This window comes from Mustela putorius, unplaced genomic scaffold (genome assembly GCF_011764305.1).
Source record: "Mustela putorius furo isolate JIRA1106 unplaced genomic scaffold, ASM1176430v1.1 tig00003834_pilon_pilon_pilon, whole genome shotgun sequence".
Classification (NCBI taxonomy): Eukaryota; Metazoa; Chordata; class Mammalia; order Carnivora; family Mustelidae; genus Mustela; species Mustela putorius.
Genome location: NW_025421987.1, coordinates 97,651,244 through 97,675,469, shown reverse-complemented (window position 1 = coordinate 97,675,469; position 24,226 = coordinate 97,651,244). Strand labels below are relative to the sequence as shown.

General features: G+C 45.7%; 1 protein-coding gene across 4 annotated transcripts in view; it reads right to left on the bottom strand.

The window, feature by feature from the left end:
* HEG1 (heart development protein with EGF like domains 1) overlaps positions 1-24,226 on the bottom strand; it is an 87,502-nt gene that overhangs the window by 43,083 nt on the left and 20,193 nt on the right. For 2 of the 4 annotated variants that reach the window (XM_045088779.1, XM_045088781.1), the window contains exons 2-7: positions 16,475-16,762; positions 14,525-14,821; positions 7,899-8,252; positions 6,432-6,779; positions 2,246-2,515; positions 278-1,618 (exon numbers count right to left, since the gene is read on the bottom strand). In XM_045088779.1, the coding sequence (XP_044944714.1) occupies positions 278-1,618; positions 2,246-2,515; positions 6,432-6,779; positions 7,899-8,252; positions 14,525-14,821; positions 16,475-16,762 (2,898 nt within the window). The remainder of the gene's footprint in view (positions 1-277; positions 1,619-2,245; positions 2,516-6,431; positions 6,780-7,898; positions 8,253-14,524; positions 14,822-16,474; positions 16,763-24,226) is intronic. The other 2 variants (XM_045088782.1, XM_045088780.1) reach the window with 2 other exon arrangements.

The window sequence follows — 24,226 nt, the reverse complement described above, 5'->3', positions numbered from 1 at the left end:
GAAGACTTCAAGGCACCTTAAAAGACTCTTGCCATTTGGGGCATTACAGGCTACACTGGCACTATCTACAGATACCACACACAGCCAATGGCATCCTCCCCTCATGCTTTAGGAAGAGTTCTAGAACTCTGAGGTGAGAAGAAGAGGACTGCCATGACATTATCTGATGAGGTGACAGCCCAGACTCTGACCTACTGCAGAGAGCAGCCCTTACCCTGCGTGCCCACAAATCCCGTGCCTGTGCAGTCCACAGTGTGCTTGTGTGACTGCCTTTTACCTGCGGCTGGAGATGACAACACTTCTGGTGACCGCGTGCTGCTCTGAGCAGCGGAGGTGGTAGATTTAGGAGTCAATACTTCAGCCGTGGAAATGTGTGTGACTGGGAGAGGAGATGTTCTGAGGAGATGTGAAGCCGGGCTGTACTCTTCTGTCACACCAGGCCTTGGGGTCAATCCTTCCGCTGATGTAGGTACAATGGTCAGGGGGATCGATTGGCTGGTAGCATTTCCATGCACCTGGCTCCTTTCTGTGGTGACAGCCCTTTCTGTGGAGAGCTGCGGTGATGGGATTTCAGGGCTGGTTGGCAAGAGATGTTTTTCAGCCGTAGTCTGTACTGTTGTGGGGTCAGCCATTGGATCTGCTCTGGTTGACAAAGGGCTGAAAGGATGAGCGGTCTGGAGAATGGTAGTTGTCAAAGCTGGAGATGTTTGGGGTATGCTGGTCCTCATGGCTGGAAGGGTTTGCTGAGTGGAGGACTCTGTTAAGGTCGAGGGCCTAGGGATCCCTGGTGTAGACCTCACTGTTACAGCTTCGGTGGCCTCTGTGGGCAGAGACTCTGGGCTTGGTGGCTTTGATTCTGTAATGACTTTCTCAGGTTGTGGGTTACTCTGGTTCTTAGGATCTGCTGTTTGACTCTTGGGGAGCATTGCCACAGATAATGCCGTTGTCTCAGTCTGAACTGAGGTCACAGGAGTGTCTCTTGCCCTGGGCAGGACCAGGGTAGGAGGTGAAGGTGGTAGGGTTGTTTGGGAGGCAGACGGTGAGGCAGGGGTAGATGCTGTCAGGGATACTGGTAAGGGCGGTGGTGAGGAAGATATGGGCTTGGGCGCATCGGGAATGGACTGCAGTGGAGGAGCAGAGGCCCTGGTTGATGGTGAGACTGATGAGAACAACTGGTGGGACTGGGACACTGAGGGCAGGGGCAAAGGGGGGCCCAAAGAAGAAGAAGAAGAGTCACGAGTCAATGCAGCATCAGTGTCCAGAAGAACCAAAGTGTTGGGCCTGTTGATGGTGGGTGTGTAGGAGAGAACATTGGCTGTGCGCACAGCCAGCGACTCAGTGGAAGGCTGGGCGTACTCCCTGTCATAGGATGACACATTCCTTCCTCCGGTCTGAGCTTGTGACGAGGAAGAAGAGTCTGAAAGTGAAGAGTTTGAGATCTTAGTAGAAGAGGTAGAACTCTCCCTTAAGTCCGGGGATGAACTATTGTCTGTAATGGAAAGCAATGCCCGTTCTCCTTTGGTGAAAGTGGATGAGACATAGGTGTGGTCTGTGTAGTCACTGGAAGTCCCCTGTTCCATATCCGTGCCACTCACTTGATTGTAGCTAATTCCGGTGACTGCAAATGGAAAAACCAAAGTTAGGTCAACTCGACAAACAAGAAATCTCCCAAACACATGCTACATGCTTTCCTTGGAGAGGTAGTTTTTGATGGCGAGCATTCTGGAGGAGTGGTGTGGGCAGGGAGGAATGTACAGAGTCTGTGCGGAGTGTTTTTGCCAGCTGGGAGGAGTGCGGGAGGTGGCAATGGAAACGGTAATAAATGAGAAGTGGGGCCAGTGGCTGAAGAAGAGGGAATGGGTCCAAATTCCTTCCACATGCTTTTTTTGATAAAAGCAAACTGGTATCTAAAAAGCTCTTAAGACCCCAATAGAACAATTGTTATGTCTAAATGGAAAAAGGAAAACCCTCCCAATTTTCCATTCTGTATAATGATAATGAGATATTTCTTTCCCAGGAGATTGACTTTGGCCACGACTGGCCGGTCTCCTTTATTCCAGGCATCCTGGCAGACAAGATCACACATGGCTGAGGCAAGTGGGGGGAAGTGGGAGAATCCAGAAAGTTCTCTTCGGACAGAGCTTCTAAGGTACTTTCTGGGCTGACAGCAAACTTGATCATTCTAGGACTGTAGGTGCGCTGACAGGGGAGCTGAAGGGATGTGGGCAGAGTTCCTGCTGCTCACCTCCCAGGGCTGGCGAGGCTGCCAGGGAACCTGAGACCAAGCGGGCGTCACCCGTCACGGTCACGTTCCCATCCTGGGTGGCGCTCTCGGTTTCTCTGGGCACTATCACAGAGTGCCCCACTTCCCCTGAGGTGGTGCTGGCGTTGGTGAGGGACCGCAGCGTGCGCTCTCCATTCCCGGTGAAAGTAGCTGAGGTGTGCGGGCCGTGAGCCTGGGACGTCCTCTCCTCCACCTCAGAACTGCCTCCGGGCCCTGGACCGTCTTCAGTGGCTGCAATAGGATTGAAAAGAGATGGCGGGTCAGCGCAGGGCTGGAGCGGCAGCACCGTGCGGGAGTCCCAGGAGTGACCTGGGTTTTCCCGGGTCTTTCTTGACACCCCCACGTGAGAAACCACAATGTGGTGCTCCCTGCAAACCGTCTCAGGACCAAAACCTCAAGAGGAACCGCAGATCAGCATACCCATTCAGGCGACTGGGACTGCTGGGAAGGTTTACTACTTCGGCGAACAGGATCGATACTGTATTTCTGCTTGGGGATACATAATGGAGCTTATGTCAGGGAAACTGGTGGCGGCAGTGGGGCTGGGGGATGCCCAGCAAAAGACTGACTGGCCCACAGGGGCTTTAGATTTTCTGATGAGGTTCAGGAGGGAGAGCCCTCCCCCCATTACTCAGAAGGATTTTTCCTCCTGGGAGGGTCGGAACTGACATGGGGCTTACCATTCTTCTAGAGCATTAGTTTTTTTCCCTTAACGCATCAGTGAGAAACGCACGGTGGTTAGAGATTAAAGATGGGCTTATTTTCTGTTCTATGTTCTTTTTCTTTTTTTTCTTTAATTTTTTTTTAAAGATTTTATTTATTTATTTGACAGAGATCACAAGTAGGCAGAGAGGCAGGCAGAGAGAGAGGAAGGGAAGCAGGCTCCCTGCTGAACAGAGAGCCCGATGCGGGGCTCAATCCCAGGACCCTGGGATCATGACCTTGGCTGAAGGCAGTGGCTTAACCCACTGAGCCACCCAGGTGCCCCTTTTTTCTTTAATTTTTAAAAAATATTTATTTATTTGAGAGAGAGGGAGAGAAGACACAACTGCACAGGTATGGGGCACCTGGGTGGCTCAGTGGGTTAAAGCCTCTGCCTTCGGCTCAGGTCATGATCCCAGGGTCCTGGGATCGAGCCCCATGTGGTGTTCTCTGCTCGGCAGGGAGTCTGCTTCCCTTCCTCTCTCTCTGCCTGCCTCTCTGTCTACCTGTGATCTCTGTATATTAAATAAGTAAATAAAATCATTAAAAAAAACCCACAAAAAACAAACAAAAAAACCGAAGTGCACAGGTACAAGCAGGTGGCGGGGGGAATGGCGGTGGCGGGGAGAGAGAGAATCTTCAGCAGACTTCCCGCTGAGCCCAGAGCCCCATGTAGGGCTCAATCCCAGGACCCTGAGATCATGACCTAAGCTGAAGGCAGAGGCTTAACCAATTGAGCCACCCAGGTGCCCCGAGAAAACAAGTTCTTTTCCCATTTCTTATTCCTATTCCCAGACCAGATTAGCTCTTTTTTTTTTTTTTTTTTTTTTTAGTTTATTTATTTAAGTAATCTCTACACCCAACATGGGGCTCAAACTCATGACCCTGAGATCAAGAGTCATATGTTCTACCGACTGAGTCAGCCCGGTGCCCCCAGACTAGCTCTTAAAACCTCATGGAAAACACAGGTAAAGCTGCATGTTAGGGAAGCTCTCTTCATGGTAGGTTTGCATTAAATGGCAGGAACGAGTAGGGGGACAGGGATACACAGCAAGTGGTGAGACAGCCAGGAAGCAGGGAGAGACGTGACCTGACCAAGCTGAAGGGCTTAAGAGACCCATGGGAAGTCCGCCAGGAGCAGCTTGAGGGTTGAGAGTATCTGAGTACAAGTTCCCTGGGCAGAAGGGACAAGGTCCAGGCTAGGGAGATTACAAGACTCTTAAATGGAGTTTAGGCAAACAACCCCATCAGGCTTACAGAGTTAAGAAAGCAGAGAGTCGTGGCCTGAAACCGGGGTCTGCCTCCAAGCCCAGAAAAAGGAACAGACCAAGAATTCTGAAAGGCTGGATGGCAGAAGGAGTCTGCTTGGACTGATTCAGAGCAAATGAGATAAAGCATTAGGTGAACTGACGGTGAGCTGGTTTTGGGAATGAGGCTAATCCTTATCTGAACCCTAAGACCTGCTCACCCTGAGATCACCTTTCCCACACAAACCCACTGAGCACGCACCATGGAGTGAAGGGTACTGGTACTCAGGAGATACACACAGGAAAGGAAAGGGCATGGCACCTAAGCTCCCGGTTTGAGAAGGAGAAAACTCTGAGCCCCACGTTGTGAGGGTGGAAAATGAATCCTTTTGTCTAGGAGACAGAGCTTGCAGTTTGCACGCACATACGTGAAAAAGCACAAATATTCCCCACCCATATATGTAGGACTCTTTCATAATAAGCATATGCTTTTCCATCATCAGTCACAATAAATGCTAATTTTCCCCATCAATTAGGACGTTCATATGGGGGAAATGGAGCCCCTATTATCAGTGGAAGAGAGGTACGGATTTAAGCCCCTTATCTGCTTAAATGGTAAATTGTTGCATTTTTGCTTCATTCAGCACACATTTCATCTTAACAAGGTGGCTGAGAATTGTTGGTAAAATTACCCAAAAACATTATTAAAAAGGACCATCAAAGAAAGAGTGTTCTCAAATTGATAAATTGGACTTCATCAAAATTAAAAACCTTTGTGCTGCAAAAAAAACGATATTGTCAGAAAACTAAAAAGAAACCCCACAGATCGGAAGAAAACGTCTGCAAATGGAGTATCTGATAGAGGACTAGGAATACCGGATCCAGACACTATAGAAAGAAACTCCTATGCGAGTAGACTTTCCCCAAAGTGAAAAGACCCTCAACGTCATTAGCTAGAACATGCAAATCCAAAACACCTGGGATGCCACTTCACATCCAGGAGGATGGCCATCGTCACAATAGGTGATCCGCAGTAGGTCCTGGGGAAGGGCCCTGAGGAACTGGAACATTCGCACGTTGCTGGTGGCAATATGAAATGGTGCGGTCACTTTGGAAAGCAGTTTGACAATTCCTCAAAGATTAAATACAGAGCTACCCTATAACCCAGCCATTCTGAGAGAATGTAAAACACATGTCCATATGAAGACTCGTACCAGAATGTTCACGGTGGCATTATTCACAATGGACAAAAGGTGGGAAAGCCCCACATGTGCGATCACTGAAGAAAGGATGAACTCAGTGTGGCAAATCAGCCACACAAAGGAAGTACTACCACAGGCCACAACAGGGATGAACCTTGAAAATGGTATGCAGAGTGAAAATCACAAAAGGCCACGGGTCGTAGGATTTCATTCACAAACTCTCTAGAACAGGGGCGCCTGGGTGGCTCAGTTGGTTAAGCGTCTGCTTGGCTCAGGTCATGATCCCCGGGGTCCTGGGATCGAGCCCCGTGCCAGGCTCCCTGCTTAGTGGGGAGCCTGCTTCTCCCTCTCCCCCTGCCTGCCACTCTGCCTGCTTGTGCTCTCTATCTATTTCTGTCAAATAATAAATAAATCTTAAAAACAACAAAACCCCAACAACTGTCTAGAATAGGCAAATCCTCAGAGACAGAAAGTAAGTTAGTGGTTGTCAGAAGCTGGGAGGAGGAGAGGATGGGGAGCCAGTGCTGATGAGCGCCGGGTTTCTTTCTGGGGTGGTGGAAGCATTCTGGAATGAGCGGTGCTGGCTGCACAACTCTGCAAATACACCAAAAGCCACTGAAATGCCCAGTTTGGGCAAACTGCACAGAATGTGAATTCTATCTCCCCAAAGCTGTTTAAACAAGGGGGAGGGAGAGCTGCTCTTGAGGAATGTCCAGGCCTGGGGTGAACAACAGTGCCTGAGGACCTTCCAGAAGTTGTGTGATTAAGGCAGGTCTGGGGGCGTGGGGTGGGCTGCAGGGGACAGAAGGACATGGTGATCTGTGTGTGGGAAGGACCGGTGGCAAGATTAGCTCCTGGCAGATGAAGAAAAAAAGTGGGGCTATACAGCTGGAAGAACGGCCTGGGAATGATGACAGCAGAGGGGCCTCCGGAGCGGCTCCGTGACCAGCCCCTCCGCCCTCCAGGGGGGTGCGGTCCTGTGAAGGGGACACTCACTTGAGCGTTCACCACGCGGAGATGAGGAATCCAGGCTCTCTGAGGAGGAGGAGGACAATGACTCGGTGGCCAGTTCAGCATAGCTCCTCTGGCCTGGCGCTCTGTCACTTCCTCTAGACTGGGGGGCAGAGGCTGAGAAGTGGGTCAAAACTGAGGCATTCACAACTTCGGGATAGGAAGTGGAGCTTCCTGTCACATCTGCAGATGTCTTGCTGTTGGTCAGGAACGAGCGCGCCGCGCTGTCTCTGCTTCTGCCCGATGGGACAGGCCTGGACGCAGCCTCCGTTCGAGACATGGGGCTTCCCAGCTCTGCCTCCGAGCTGCTGGCAAGCTGGTCTCCTCCCAAGGCTGGAAGGGGTCAGGGAAACAAAGGCCATGACACAGATGGGAAAGAGATTCCCCAACAACCGAGACGCGCGTCCTCCCTAAGCAAAGATCCCCTTCGCGAGGACCTTGTAGAGTATATATTATATGGGTAACCTGACAGGCATTTTCATAGTCTAGATAATTATTTCAAACCTTTTCGATGTCAATAAGATAGCAATACTAAAAATAAGTGCTGGTGAAGAAGGGAGCTTTTAAAGAGAATGTGCTAAGTAGCAGAGTAACTTGCAGGCTTGGGTGTTTTCTTGTCTTTCCCCCAAAGGGGTCAAAGGAGAGCGGGGGTTACGTCCAACATATATGATGTGCCTACATAAAGGGCTTGCTCAGAGGCATTCTTCTCAATCAATTCCACTAGTAATTCTTTTTTTTTCCCCACTAGTAATTCTAATTTTCAAGTATAGCAAACAAAAAATAAACTAGAGGGCGTCTACTGAAACGATGAATTTGAAGGACTATACTTTTATCTGCACGTGTTATTTGGAAGAACAATCTGTATATAAACAAACTCAAGCTAGGCTGAAAGAACAGGCCCACTCTCACTGAGGACAATCCCATAGGTGGTAAGAAGACATCCACAGGGCCAGCTCCGAGGACAAGCTCTTGACTCTGCTCTGATCAAGCGACAGGACTGCGCCCTCACTTCTTCATCCCTCTGAGCCTGTTTCCTCACCTATATAAAAGCAGGAGGCATGATGCCTGTCTGATGGACTTCACAATGTTCTCATAAGGATGAAAATAAAAATGTGATAAGGTGGTGTACCAGACAGAGGAGATGGCATTATGCTCCCTTTTATTTTTTTGTGAGATGGCAAATGTTCGTGAAGCCATCTTTCAAGACAACCCAACAGTTTTTTATTTTATTTATTTATTTAAAGATTTTATTTATTCATTTGACAGACAGAGATCACAAGTAGGCAGAGAGAGAGGGTGGGAAAGAAGGCTCCCTACTGAGCAGAGAGCCCACTGCAGGGCTTGATCCCAGGACCCTGGGACCCAGAGGCTTTAACCCACTGAGCCACCCAGGTGCCCCTCAACAGTTTTTTTAAATGCCCATAAGAGACCAAGTGAAGATTAAATACTTACTTGGGGAATCATTTTGCCAGAATCCCACGGAGACCCGGGAAGATGCAAGGCCAAATCCATTTTCTGTGGACGGCTCGATGAATTCCCCATTTCCTGGATTCCTGGTTATTTCCCTATTTCTTTGCAACCCTGCCTCAAAGGGTGAAGAATGGGCCGATACTGAAGTCCTGGCAATTTCAGAGTCCTTGGGGAAATTCTCGGTCTCATTTAGGGGCTGCAGACTGACGGTTAAAGACGGGAGCATCCCGGGGACATCAGTGGGGAGCGTGGTGGCGACATGCTCACTCGCTCTCCGACTCGCCAAGGCACTTGGGAGAATGGTGGAGTTGTTCAGCTCCTCTGTGCTTCCGGAAGCTAAAATGGAAGAAAATGTGCTTTAACACTACTCCAGGGTTTAAGAAAATGAGGGATGTATCTAGATACAAATAATGCTTAATACCTTTTGTTGCATAAATCTAGATAATGTGGACCTAAATATAGATAAACACATTTGACGGCACTCTCTCTTCATGGGATCTGATTCTCATAGAGCTAAGCGAGGAAGTGGTGAGGTCCTTCACTTAGCACAGTGGAAAGCTTTGGCTCTAGCTGAAAGGAAGATGGGAGAAAGCCTCTAGACATTCTTTGCCTTGGTTTTTATAGAGGAAGGAAAAAACTTCTACTCTGGAATTCCAGTTTAGAGATTATACAGGGAGTGGTCATGTGATAAGGCACAGGTTTTTGTTTTGCTTCATTTTAGCCATGTGATCCTTTTGTTCAAACTGATGTAGTAGATTAAAATCCAAATATATAAATGAATAAAAGTAAGGCAGTTCCAGAAGTCCTGCCCCCAGGCCACCCCTGGGGAGGCCAGGGCTCTGCAGACCACAGTGGGAATAATACTAGCCTAGGGCAGTAATTCCGGTCCTTGTCTGCATCTCTACTTTTCCCACCTCACGACCATGTAAACCTGAGGTTTTGAAAGACCATTAACTGAACTGCCTTTAAGAAGTAACAGAACAGGGGCTCATGGGTGGCTCAGTGGGTTAAGCCTCTGCCTTCGGCTCAGGTCATGATCCCAGGGTCCTGGGGTCGAGCCCCACATCGGGCTCTCTGCTCAGCAGGGAGCCTGCTTCCCCCTCTTCTCTACCTGCCTCTCTGCGTACTTGTGATCTCTCTCTCTGTCAAATAAATAAAACCTTAAAAAAAAAAAAAAGAAGTAACAGAGCTTCAAGTCAGCAAGACATACTCAATGTTACCACACTGATTTGATTTAATTCCATCCAAAAGTGAACAGGTCCCATAATTACAGTCAGGTTCATGAGGCTTTGGAGACCGGCTCTCAAGCTTACATACCATGCCAGTGGGCCCCTGGGAGATCAAGGACTCCAGGATGGGAACACTTTTTTGATGAAAAGGATGGCAGACACCACTATTAATTGTCAAGAGCCTCAAAAATTTAGTTATAGGCCATTTTGGTCAAAATATGCAGTCTGTTCCACAGAAGAAAGTGGCTTGCTAATGGCTCCTTTCCACAAAGAACTTTCCAAAGGACACCCTAAGAACTGGCCTCCAGAAGGGCACCCTGACGTTCTCATTCCAAACAGGAATAAACCACAGGAAAGCATGGTGAGTGAAAAGAAACATGGCCAGCAAGATCCAAAGGCAAGAAAAAACATTTTTCTTTTTAAGCCAAAAATAATAAAAGTACTTTATACCTTTATAATGAAAGGTTTCAAGCTGTTATTTACGACCCAGAAAGGGACGAATTAAGTTCTCATTATAAATGGTCCTTTAAAGGGGCACCTGGGTGGCTCAATTGGTAGAGTGTCTGAGTCTTGGTTTTGGTTCAGGTCCTGATCTCAGAGTCGTGAGACTGAGCCCCACATCAGGCTCCATGCTCAGTACAGAGTCTGCTTGAGATTCTCTCCCCCTCCCTCTCCCTCGGCTCCTCCCCTGCTTGCACACTCTCTCTAAAATGCATAAATAAAATCTTTAAAAAAAATCGTTCCTTGAAGACCAGTCCTAAGTGCAGCTGTGACCAAAAGCACGAATAAATATTAAATATAGTTAGAGAGGGGGGAGCACAGGAAACACAAAGGTTCCTCTGACTCTTGTACAAACCACATAACCAGCTACGCCTAGTACACAGCCTGCGGCTCTGCTCACTGGGCCTTAAGGAAAGCAAATCGAAGATGCAAGCAATCCACACAGCTAGTGATTGAAACAAAAAAAAATAGACTGAACCCCCAAATAGAGGCCTAGCCTACTTGAACACACCCTTACTTAAAAGCAAAACCAAACAAATAGAAATCCATTAGTATATAAAAAAGGAACGCATAATATAGACATGCCCCAAAGCCTCACTAGCCACTTAGCTTCTCAGGCCTCACGTCATTAGAGTCATCGTCTGACCCCGCCAAGTTACAAGCTCCTCAGTTGCTGGGTGCTCTATCAAAGCACTATTCCTGGTCAACTGCAGGATTTTATCGATTCACTGCACAGTGGCGGTTAACTTGGACTCAGCCTGAGTACCTGTACAGCAAATCAATGGCCACAGATACACAGTTACGGAAATCACAAACATTGAAAGCCACAAAAGGATGATGGTCGTGCTGTCCCTGACCCAGGCTCCATGGAACACTGCTTCATCATCTCACCCCCATTATTAAAAGCTGCCATTTACCGACCAGTTCGATGTGCCAGGGTCTTACATATACCCTTCTACATTGCGCTAAGAAAGTACCTGATAGACATAATCCCACTGAATTCTCACAGTGAAGTAGTGAGTCCTTCTGTACTGAGTACTTCTATGCAAGAGAGAATGGTTGGTCAAACTCATCGAGAGTCACCCCTTACACTAGTCTCTGTGCTGAATACATCTCGGGAGAAATTTGCCATGTTTCTAGTCAATGGGCCAGCAATATTGGTTATTTAATAACCGCTGTCCCTTGCTCATTACTACTCCTGAAGCACCCATTCAAAAATGGGAAGGCCATCCATTTGGGAGCAGAAACGAGCCAAGTTCCCTAATCTTTAGAACAGGAGGTATAAAGAATGCCCCACTCATCTGATAAAAGTGTATGGGCCATTCCCCAATCCCAGCACAAAATGCTGGAACCTCAGGCGGGCAGCGAATGCTCAACCTTGGTCTGACAGCTGTCCAAGACCTGCCGAACACCCAGCTGAAGCAGCTGATGGTTGAGAAAGGTATGCTACATCTACAATCTCCTGAGTTATTTATGCTCTCTTCCTTTACAAAGTGAAATCACCACAAAGCAATTTACCTGGACCACACTGGCTCAGCCACCCACAGACATACTTTCATGAGTTGAGATCCATTATTATACCCTGAGCTCCTACTGAGAATCTATATAAAATACTGCCTTTTAAAGATCTTAAGCACAATTTCCTCAAAACCACAATCGGCGGCATTTTCTATTAGGATTCTCAACACTCCTTACAAGAATAGTGTCTTAGCATTCACGGCCCCCAACACACGCCTGCCTATGGATGAAATTCTGTGCTTACTTTATCTGACAATGGTCTCGCACCCCACCCAGTTTCCCTTTGTGCCCTGGTTTCCAGGAAGCTCAAGGCTAAATTTAGTGTTCAACTGCAGCCATTCTCACACAATTCAACATATACATATCTCTTTCTGCCTTCAAAAGAGAACTTTTCCTGTTAGTTGCTTTACTTATTTATTTTCCCCTCAGTGATCCAATAGCACACGGTCCTTGCAGAACACGTGGAAAGTATAGAAAGATCTAAAGCAGCAAGAAAAATCATTTCAGATGGCTCCTGATCTGTTTTTAAAAATCTGATGTAGCGGTCTGGGCCTATACCTGCTTTAAAGCATACATTCCTGGCATATCACTTATTTTGGGGAGCCGGGAATGCCTGGCTGGCCCGGCTGCAGAAGAGGTTGTGCTGAATCCCTGTTTCTTCGTAGCAGAGCGAGGAGGGACAGGAGCACAGAATACCAAGGCCGGGTGTGTTGGGAGCAACAGAGGCTGGAGCTAGGAAGGATCTTTACGATCATGGGGTCTAATCCCTTCATGTTTCTCCTAGAGAACCCCATCCTCTCTGGACCAGGCTCCGGGCGGCTGTATGAAAGCTTACTTTGAAGAGAGCACAACTCATGGGACTGCTCTAAGTGCCAGGACTTTCCCTGGGTCACATTTACGGGTGGATGGAGTTGCCAAGCGTCAACAGGCACACACCCCCACTCCCACCCGCAGCCCTCCCCCTTCGCTTCCCTTGTACAGAGTACCAGCGGGCGAGGCGCCTCCAGGTCTGCCTCGGGCATGTCCCGCTGGCTCTCAGAGCTCACGCCCTCGTGCCCATCTATCCCGCTGTCAGGCTCAGGCTGCAATAGTAAGCTCCTGGAATGTAGATTTAAGGGCTGGTAGGAGGTACACCAGAGCTCTGGTTCACAGGTGAGCGGTTACTAACCCCACAGAGCTGTGTTTCCCATGTGGCTTCAAGTCTCTTTAGGGAGCAGGGAGGCTGGCAGGCTAGACCCAGATGGGTCATTTAACATTCCCTCATTTGGCAGCACCTAAAGCCTGATGTAGCATCTAGTTTTTGAAAGAGGTGGCCCTCAAGATAGCACAGAATACCCACGTTATAAAAAGGAAGAGAAATGCTCAGTGAAAGACTCAAGGAGTAGGAACGATACGGCAGAACTCTTCAAAACCTAAAGGTAGAAGGTTCTTTTTTCTTTCTTTTTTTTTTTTTCTTTTAAAGATTTTATTTGTTTATTTGAGAGAGAGAGCATGAGAGGGAAGAATGTCAGAGGGAGAAGCAGGCTCCCCATGGAGCTGGGAGCCTGATGTGGGACTCGATCCCTGGACTCCAGGATCACAACCCGAGCCCAAGGCAGTCGCCCAACCAACCGAGCCACCCAGGTGCCCCTCTTTTTTTCTTCTTCTTTTTTTTTTTTTAGATTTTATTTTAAGTAGTCTCTATACCCAATGTGGGACTCGAACTTACAACCCTGAGATCAAGAGTTACATGGTCCACCGACTCTGTAAGTCACCCCTACAAGTATAAGGTTCTAAAATGACAAATGCTCAGGGAATTTGAGGGCCAACTAATTTTTTTAATGTTGAAAAATCTAGATGATGACAGAGCCAAGTCCAGTAAAGTTAGAAACATAGGCTGATTTTCAAAATATAAACCACAGTAGTGGGTTGAATTTAAAATATAAATATTAAATGGCCTTGACCAGAATCAAAGTGTAGCTTCCTAGAAAACACTTCCTTTCTACCATTTAGTAAAGCTGGTTGTAAATCACTGAACCACAGACCTTTGAAACTAGAAATAGGCTCATAGCTTTTATCCAATCTAACCAATGTTTAAGAATAATCTTAAAAGGAATCTCCTAAAGACATGAATCATAAATTACATACATACGCAGTCAGCAGAAACTATACATAGTATATAAAGGAGAAACTGCCACTTTAGGTATTCCAGAAAAGATATCCAGGTTCAGTTTTTGCTTTGGTGATATAAACCCAAACCCCTAGTCTTTCAAAGTATCTCTAAATCCTGACCTATGAAAATTTGGAAATGGCAATTTCGGAAGCAACCGAATCTCTATTTCCAAGACGATTTCCAGCCCTCTCTGTCCTGCTTCATCAGGCATGTGGATGAAAACACATGCAGCATACACGGATTCTGAATAAAACCTCAGAGGTGGGAAAAGACAGGCAGAGTTTCCAGCATTCTCTTTGGCCTGTGGCTAGAAGAGCCTTGTGATACTGGGGCACATGCTAACCCCCATTACTTACCAACCGTATGGTGGTCTGAGATGGCAGGGAACTTAAGAGGAGTGATAGACACAGCCTGGATCCTCAAGAGGATCACAGTGCCTCTGGGGAGACAGATGCTGGATACCCTGGTGTGACAGGGTAGACAGCACATAGGCTCAGAGGGCTGAGAACAGGCTTGCTGAAGGGAATACCTGCGCAGAGCAGGGGTGGGGAAGTGGGGAGGTGAGGGTGAGGGGGGCGGGAATGGAGCTTAACTGATGACTAGGAGCTGAAGAGGCAGAGAGGTGAGTCCTCCACTGCCCGCAGTCTTCCAAACACGGGCATTTTGTTTTTGTTTTTGTGTTTTTTAAATGATACCTAGAAAAATGTCTATCTGTTATCTTTGCACTTTGTTTTTTTTTTTTAATGATACCCAGAAAAATGTCTATCTATGTTATCTTTGCCATTGCAATAAGCGATTTTGCAATGATGAAGAAACACAAATCTAACTCCTAATCAAATGACGCAACACTCACCATTTCACTCACCCCAAAGCGTGGCCTCTTGTGCAAGGAGACACACTGACAACTCTCAGTGTACGTGGGGAGAGGGGACAAGCAGGGGATGGTGGACACAAAGGGCCTAGAGCAGCCATTAGACCAACTCTAATGTTCCTCCTTATGCAGTTAAAGAAAACATATTTTAAAGACGGACTTCAGAACAAAGATACATTGTACAGATGGTGGTACTTTTGCCCCCAAATACTTTGCATTTGCCCCTAATACCTTTCCCCCTCAGCCCCTGTGACAGGGATGTTACTAGGAAGCTGTGTGCATCTACTACTTCTATTCTGGATGACATCCGTGTGGGAGGCTGGGTTAGGAGACTCACCTGAGGAGGGCTCTGAGGGAGGGGAGGAAGCCTGAGTCTTGGAGAAAGGCAGCCAGGAAAGCGCCAGGCCTGAGGTGTTTCTCTTCCCTAAGACTGTGATCTCTTCTCCCATCCCCAGAGCAGGAGGAGGGGACTGTCCTAAAACCCAAGTGGCAGCCACTTGGCTGTGCGCAGTCACTTCTTCCGGGAGTCCCTTTCCTCTCTCCAGGGAACCCCGGGATGTTGTGCTCTCTGTGTGGGAAGGGTCAGCTCTTCCTTCAGACCCTGAGCTGGATGGCAAGTGAAGCGTTCCCAGAGCTGAAAGCAGACAGTAACAATTACAATTCCATCAGCAGACCTCCAAATGTCTGAGTAATGGGTAGTGGGCTCACCTCTGACCTCTGTGAGGAGAAATGAGGAGCAATTATTCATTCTACAACAAATTCACTCCTGAAGGAGAGACCACAAACCAAGACAAAGCCTGTGTTCAGATCTCACCAACAAAGACAGAATTTTTAGTGGTCAAGTTATTATAAAACGGGCACAATGAAGCTAAGTGTCAGACGATATGGAATCAAAGATCCGATTCTGATCCCCATGACTCGTCACTCACATTCCACAAAGCTGGTCTCAGAACTGACTTAAAGTCAACATAAACAAAATCTCCAATATCTGCATGACCAGCACCTCCAGGCAGCACCCTGGGCAGTTCTAAGCTCTACGTCCATCACTCATGAATGGAACATAAAATATTGTCCTTTGCACTCCTTATAGCATTGAGTCCCCCACCCGAACTCCTGGGGAAACCATGGGGTCATTTTTGATGGCTTCACCCTCTACTTTTAGGCTGTCACCAAGTTGTACCAATTTTCCTTTGTGAAGAGTCTTTACCAATCCCTTCTCTCTGCACCTAAGGCCACCAGGCCGTAGATCTTAGCACCCGGATCTGCCTGGGTGGTCCCCTGACTCCAGGTTCCCTCTGCCTCATCTCCCACCCTAGATGTCTTCTACCTGCCTGCCAGCTGACTTGTCCCCAGATTTGCTGTGATCATGTCACCGCCCTATTTAAAATCCTTTGGTGACTCTTCCTACCACACCAAATCTAATTGGCCTGGTCTTCAAAGTTCTCTGTGACTGCCCCAACCCCCTCCACACAGCTGTCCTTTCCTCCAGGTGGGACCGACCCCCTCCCCATGGGAAGCCACTGGCCAGCCAGCCTCACAAAGAGACCCAGCTTCTCTTCTTTCCTCACGTGATCTGTGCACCCCACTCTTCAGCTACTCCTTCTACCTTGCTCAGATGCACAGAGAGCCTCAAATCCCAACCATAAAACCTATGAGCTGTTTGACCTAGACACCTCAGATTAATTAACTTCTCTACCTTCCGTTTCCAAATTCTTCAAAAGAGGATAATGTGACCTCACTGGCTTGCCATGAGAACTGAAGGAACAGATGTGTGGGTGTGCAGTAAGTACCCAATTGGTGCCACTTTTCTTTGTCCTCCCTTCCCCAGGCAAATCTTGCACATCCAGCCCCAGCCCCTTCTTGAAACCCTTCGTGACAAGGTGCCAACCTGCTGAGCTGTGCAGATTGAAGCAGGAACCACCGTTGGAACCACATGCACACAGATGCAGCTATGTGGCCCATTGGGCCAGACCTGGCACCTCCCTCGGAGACTGCGGTGTGTGGCACAGTCACCAGTGTCACTGGGATTCAGTCTGGCCACAGAATGTCAATTCCACGGGACTGCTCAGGCCTCCAGACAAAATCTGCACCCTCACGCGGACTATGTTGCAAACTCGCTCAATCACAGCGAGCCACAGAGGGCGTCCGAGCCGCACAGCCCAGGACCCACAGCCCAGGACCCTGGATGGGCCTGGGGCTCAGGCTGGGGAAGAGGGAGATGCAGAAACTTCGTTTTCCAGGAGGGGACATACCTGTAGGAAACAGGCCATCACTGGCACAAACTCACCTCTGGTGAGGCTCTGGGAAGTCAGAGCCGTTGCTGTGTCAGCCCCAATGGGGGAAGTGGTGAAATTTGTCTTCCAGGAAAAGTTGTTTCTTCCTCTAGCATCTGCTGCTTTGGTCTGTAGAGTGATGTTTTCTGGAGCATCTGAAGAAGTATGGCTCTTTGTGGGGATCTGAGTCCTCATAGCCTCCTTGGAAACCACTGTGGAAAAGTCCATTTGGTTCTGATCAAAGGTGATGTTTTCTATGTGGGATTCAGTGTTAATTTCTGTCCAACTGCTCTCTTCAGCGGCTGAAACAATAAGCAAATAGATCAGTAAGAACTTGCTGGCTTCTGAAAAAGAAGGAAACCTTCAGAAAAGCCATGAGCAGATGTATCAGTGAGGAAGTGGATTCAGATCGAATCATTTCACCTTTCTTTTTTCCCCCTTGGGAATTGTTCTGACAGTCCAGTGGGAGAAATTATGAAGCAACAACACCAAGTAGGATTGAATTTTACAGGAAGTGGAATAAATGATGGAAACCACTAGAAGAAGACCAGTGTGGAGCTCAGGGGAGAGCACCTCAGGGGACTGGGCAGGCTCAGGAAGGGGTGTGGGTGGTACGGGTCAGGTGTGATAGCAAGGAAGGAAGCACTTCTGAGCATCAAGATTGTGAACTGTGTTTCCTGTGTGGTAGAAGGTAAAAGCAGACAGCTCTCTATCCTGACACCCACTCTTGCAGGCAGGGGATCGTGGCTGGGACAGACACAATTCTGGAAAATCTGTGAAGGATTTGGCCATATTATCAAAACCTTAGTAATATCAATAGGTTTGATGCAGTGATTCTGTTTCTTTGAATTCATGCTAAGGCAATACTCAAGAATGTGAAGAAAAATTTAGCTGCACTGATATTCATGGTGTCATTGTTTATAATAGCAAAAAAGGAAGGAAGGAAGGAACAAACAAAACTGAAAATCCTACAGTAGGAGATCAATTAAATCGGTTGCTGTATATCTATATGAAAGGATACTCTGAGGTATTAAAATAATGTTATAAGATAAGATAAAGATATTCTACAGGTATTATTGAATTAAAACAATAGGTTTCAAAATAGGATTGAACAGCAATCATGCATGCGAATGTGTGTGCCAAACACCGATCAATGTAAACTCTCAAGGTGCCCTCATTGTTCAATCTTGCACAATGCCGAGGAAGGTGCTCTCATCCTCCCCACTTTGCAAGGGAGGCAGAGGAGGGACAGAGGGTCATGCTCCCTGCCCAAGTCACCAGACAGCCTGCTCCCTGTGCTCTCACGGTACCCAGTGGGCAGAACAAAGTGCACTGTAGCAAATCCTTGGTTTCCCCTCATCTCCAGTGCAGAGGTGCCAGGGAAAGTTTGCTTATTCATATGGACTGTTATTTGACCTTGATAAATTAGGGATGGATGCAGGTTAGTCAGGAAATATACTGAAGTGATCACTTGCTGCCATATTGTCCAAGATGGTGCCAAAGAGAGCACTGGTTAAAAACTTCTAGGTCCTATAAAAGTTGTGGGGAAACTGGGCACAGAGGTGGTGGTCAACGGTGGTGTTAAGTGCCATTTGTCAAGGCAGGGGGTTCAGAGTCATAGCAGGCAGGTGGGGCGCCCAAGTCCAACCCAAGAAGGCTGTCTTGCTACTCTGATGACGTCTGCACATGACCCAGAAATGGCTTGGAAGCTAGAGCCTGCCACCACTAGGGTACCAGCTCCTGAAGATCACATCAAAAGAACATTCTAAGAGTCGTATCCCTGGATATCCAAACTAATATGGAAGTGAATAGGAAATACATGTGCTAATTGGAGGGCATGGAATTTAATGAGTTTCCAGAGAAAGCAATGAGGACAAGGACCATTTAAAGTTATTGCTGATCAGATGGCTCCTTTAAAAGCCCATTTTTATTTTCCTCATTTGGGATTGCAATCTTCTTTTCTGCCTAGGAACAGGGGCTGTGGGCACTGTTGAGAAACGTCTGCAGGAATGAATGAAGTCACCTCTATCTGTATGAGTCAGGCAAAAATGGCCAACCATCAGACCAGTAGAGGCTACAGGCTGAACCAACGTTTTGGCTCAAAATATCACACACACACACACACACACACACACACACTTTCCCAAAAGGAACAAGTTATCTTCTAGATCAACATTAAGAGGTGTATAAAGTAAGACACGAATGCAAGCCATGTATGTAACTTCATTTAGAAAGTTACAGGTGAAATTAATTTTAATAAATATTTTATGTACTCTGACATATTTAAAATAGTAGCATTTCACTGTGTAATTGATATAAAGATTATTGAGATACTTTGCCTTCTTTTTCTGGTATTACACCTATAAAATCCAGAGTATTATTCTAGCTGTACACTTCAAGAGCACAATAGCCCCACGAGGCTATTAGCTACAATACTGGACAGTGTAGTTCTAGACCAGTGGTTCTCAGCATTTCCCCACTCTGGTCCCCTCCTGCCAGAAGTGTGGCTCACGTATTGGTATTGGAGGCATGGTGATTTTAAAATCTTCCATAAGAGATTCTGATAAATTTTCCTAAGGGAACCCTTTTCCCCCCAGATCCCTTGAGAACTGCTCTTACCATGCTTCCTATTCTGTTTCCTGTAAGTGATAATTAACAGAAACTTCCTGAAGAGGGAGGGACGTTACCCAGGCATCTGGGCTCTTCTGGGGCCCAGCCCCAGACAGGCAAGTCCCACATTTAGCTGGCAGTGGGCTATGGAGGGGTATTTCCAGGGGCAGCCACCAAGTCCATAAGTTAATCTTGAGACTGGCGGGGGTGGGGGTGTTACAGAGACCAGAAACCCACCCACACTGCATGTTCCCTTTGTTCTTCCTATCTGAGCTGCACAGCAAGCTTGCTTCGAGAGAAGGTGAAGAAAGGATTTGAGGAAGCTTTCTCTCCCTTTGGGCACAATGAGAGAAATTAGCCTTAAAAGATGTCAGAATAAAAGTGATTGTGGGGAGGTAGAAAGGACTCAAAAACCATACACTGAAGCTGTTAAGCCATGAGCAGAGGAAGAAAATGAATTTCACTCTATTAAAGGCTTAAGATGAGTTTGAGATTTGGTGACTGGTGAGCCTCTAAAGCTCATATGGCTGAGTCTCTGAGGAAGCAGCAAGATGCCCTTCTTCAAGGAACTGGGAACGTCCTTCGTCAGCTCAAGGAATTCCACTACAGCCCACAGAAGGAAGAGAAGGGCCACATAAAGACAAGATGTGGCTAGCACTGAACCACGCGGTCTCCCTGGAGAGTTGGCTAGAGACGGAAGAAAGAAAAAAAATGTGCACGATCAACAAAAGAGAAAGGCAGACAATACTCTTGTACTGTCCCAAATAACCTTGCCCTTACAAACCAAATATGATAAATAATGTATTTTAAAAGAATTTTTCTAAATGCATTGGTGAGTTGGGAAGTAAAGAATCAAATCTTCTAAGACCAAATATGAGCCAAGAGCTGGAATTCAGAGAAGTGAGCTAATTCCAGAACTGGCAGCTGCCCTGGGACACCTGCTCAATTTCTGTGACCTTGAACTTCTGTTCTGATTTCCAAGAGGATATAGGAGATACAAGACAAAATTCTTAAGAAGGGAGTCTGAGAGGAAACTCTCTTTTTTTAATTTGGTTTTAATTTTTTAAGACTATTTGTTTTATTATTTTTTAAAGGCTTTATTTATTTATTTGACACACAGAGAGAGAACACAAGCAGGGGGAGCAGGAGAGGGAGAAGCAGGCTCCCTGCTCAGCAGGGAGCCCAATGCTCCCAACATGGCAGTTGATCCCAGAACCCAGGATCATGTCATGAACCAAAGGTAAATGCCTAACTGACTGAGTCACCCAGGCACCCCAAGGAAATTCCTGTATACAGCTGGGATGAGGGCTATACCATATCTATAAGGAACACAGAAAACCAATTTTCCCTGCAGAATAGGACAGCAAGGAAAGGTGGCCTTTTGATCTCGGTTTTAGGTAATAGAAAGTAAATTTCACTCAGGAATTTTTAACCATAAATGTAGCCTTCATGTGGGTGTGTAGCATGAATTCACAATGCCTCTGTGGTCTAGACCTCAAGCCAAGGTTGTATTTTAAAATTGGTCCTGAACTTTGTAAATATACTAAAACCACTAAATCATATACTTTAAAAGGGTGAACTTCATGGTATGTAAATTATATCTTAAATACACATGCGCATATGGGCACACATATACATACATATACCTCATTAATGGGAAGGAAAAGTGGTTCCGAAATACAGAGCCTCCTGCTCAGCAAAAATAAATGTGAATGCTCTCTAAACAAACATACCTTCAATCCAACTTTATCATTTATTGATATGATTCTAAGGAAAAAGAGATCGATCATCATCAAAAGGCACAAAACATATAAGGAAAAAAAGGCATCAATGGGCAAAAGTCAGCAACCTAGACAAGCAAAGACTTCAAATACTGGAATTATCAGTCAAAGAATATAAATATATAAAACTCCATGAAAAGAAAGAATTGAAAATGAGAGAGAGACTATGAATAATGTCCAAAAGACATGAAAGAACTCTAAATGGAAATTCTAGAGATGAATAAATTATAATAACTGAAATTAGGAAACCCAACAGATCAGACATGATTGAAAGAAGAACTAATAATTACAAGACACATCATGAGAGAATGTCCAGGTGATAAAAAAAAATATATAGAAAATACAAAAAAGAGATGAAGTGACAAGGAAGATAGAGTGAGAAAGTCTAACATATATATAACTGGAGTTCTCAGTGGGCCAGAGAGAAAAGAGAGAAATAGCAATATTTAAAAAGGTAAAGGCTAAGAATTTTCCCAAATGGATAAAAACGAATCAAGTAAACTAAGGAATCCCAACAAATCCTTAAGAGACTAAATAAAACAAAAGTACAAAACCACATCATAGTCAAATTGCAGAAAACCACAGACAAAAGTATATCTTAAAAACTACCAGTGGGGAGGGGTCCCTGGGTGGCTCGGTTGGTTAAGTGTCCGACTCTTGATCCCAGCTCAGGTCTTGATCTCAGTGTTGTGAGTTTGAGTCCTGTGCTGGGCACTAGGCATGAAGCCTAGTTAAAACAAAACAAAACTAAACTAAACACCAAAAAAACAAAACAGAAGTAAAAAATATGACAAATCTTCTACTGAAGATGACAATTAGACTAACAGCTAATTTTTTAACAGCAACAATGGAAGCCAAAAGACAGTGGGTAAATATTTTCAATGTGCTGAGAGAGGAAAAACCAGAAATATACACTCAGTAAAACTATCTTTGAAAAATATCTTCAGGTTTGGGGCACCTGGGTGGCTCAGTGGGTTAAGCCGCTGCCTTCGGCTCAGGTCATGATCTCAGGGTCCTGGGATGGAGTCCCACATCGGGCTCTCTGCTCAGCAGGGGGCCTGCTTCCCTTCCTCTCTCTCTGTGATCTCTTCCTCTCCTACTGTGATCTCTCTCTGTCAAATAAATAAATAAAATCTTTTAAAAAAAAAGAAAAATATCTTCAGGTTAACTTACAAAATAGAAACATTTTCAGTCAAATTTCAGTTTATCAACAACCTCCACTAAAGGTAATTATGGAGAATTTATTTCAAGCAGAAGAAAAACCATGCTAGGTAAAAAGTCAAAAGAAGCAAGAACATATAATGAGCAAAGAAAATGGTACAAATGCACGTAAACACAAGCAACGCTGAATGTATAAAATAATTTCTCATTTGTGAGATTAATGAAACAAGGTAGAACAAATCCTGGAGAACACCTGTGCATAAGTCAGGAGGGGATAATCAGAATCATGTTGTTTTGAAGAGTGACTTTAAATTGTGTCGAAAATGCATTTTCATGTTTCTCAAAATGACCCTAATGAATAGAAAGAGGGTGTATCACTTTCAACTTGTAGAGCTTTCAATAATATGAAATTTCCATTGAGAGAAACCAACAAATATTGCCTAAAACCAAAACAATGACTCAGTAAATAGCAATATTGGCCCATTATTTAGAGGTATGTGCAGGATTACTGAAAGAACCTGCTACAGGGGTTTAAAGTGATTGAGTCTGGGAAACAGAAAATGATGATGGTAGGAGTGGTCAGGTTTTTATACCACCCTCATAAAACATAGTGGATCTTTAAACTACGTATGAGTTTGATAAAACATAAAAATTTAAATTTAAAGACATCAGATAACAAGCCAGGGTAAATGTCTGCAGTGCATGATAAAAGTTCAGTATTCTTTTTTTTTTTTTAAGATTTATTTATTTATTTATTTATTTGAGAGACAGTGAGAGAGAGCATGAGATGGGAGAAGGTAGGAGGGAGAAGCAGATTCCCCAACCACCCAGGCGCCCAAAAGTTCAGCAACCTTAATACACAAAGAAGTTTTTCAAATTCCTAAGATGGACATCTCACAGACAAAGGACAAGAACACGCGATTCACAAAAGAAAATGTATGATTGGGGGGTAAATACATGACAGTGTTGCTGGAGAGAAAGAAAACACAAATCCAAACTAGAAAAGACTTTCTAAACTTTTAATATATTCATTTGTGCCTATCAAATTGGGAGAGACTCAAAAAATAGTTAAGATGCCATGTCACTGTAGACATAGAAGACAGACACTCCCACACAGTATGGGGAAGAATGAAACTGGCCCATTCTTTCTGGTGAGAAACTTAGCAATCCACCACAAAAAGCCTTAAAAACGGGCATATATTTCTACCCAGTAATTCCATTTCTGGAAATTAATTCCAAGGAAATTACTAAGGATGTACACAAAGTTTTAGGCATGGGAAAGTTTATTGCAGCACTGTTTATAATAATGAAAATTGGAAACAACCTAAATTTCTGCAATAGGAAGTTGGTTAACTTAATTATGAGACAACAGAATTTTAAAGGGATGGTCAAAATATATTACTGATACAGTTATAGATATGTATTATGTTCACCCTGTTCTGTTAAGTGAAGACATAAATTAAAAAATGGATTGTATCCTACAATCTTATGTTACTAACAGTATATGTTTTTTTAAAAATGCATCTCCTAGGAAAAAGAACAACAACAACAGAAAGGCTGGTATCTTGGTAAAGGGACTCTAGGTCTGGAAATCACTTATAACAGCCTTTCTTTGGTCCCTTGACCTGCTCCCAGAGGTGGGTAAAGCCTGCAGACTTTCAACATAAAAGTGTCTCACTCAATTTGCTCAGAATCCAGCAATTTCTGAAACATATGCACGTGAGTTGCCCGGACTACCCAGCTGAAGGTTCACCTGTGTCTGGACTACCCCACCTCAGGGTACCCAGCACCTGTCGTGGCCACAGCTGGTGGCCTGATCAAAGACAGGTGCCCACAACCATCTCGCTACAGCAGCTAGAGACCAAACACAGCCCTGGTCAGTACTGCCACTGCTGGGCCCCGTTGACCTCAGAGACTTGTGGGCTTGTGATGCCCCTTCTACCCTCTTCCCCTCAGTCACAGGCGCCAAGGCCCCCTGGACTGATGAGAAACGTTGACCTGTACTGTCCTTCTTCACCTGGGGATCTCTCTCTTTCTTCCCCAAGGAACACATGAGGCAACACTAAAAAATTGCTGGCTCTCCCCAGACCTTGTGAATCTGTGTTCTCTACAGGAGGGTCCTGTTGTCTAAAAGGAAAAAAGCCTGCCTCCAGCTCCCTGCCTGGATCTAGAACTCCAGTGCTTCACAAGAGAAGCAGTGGGTACCACACAGAC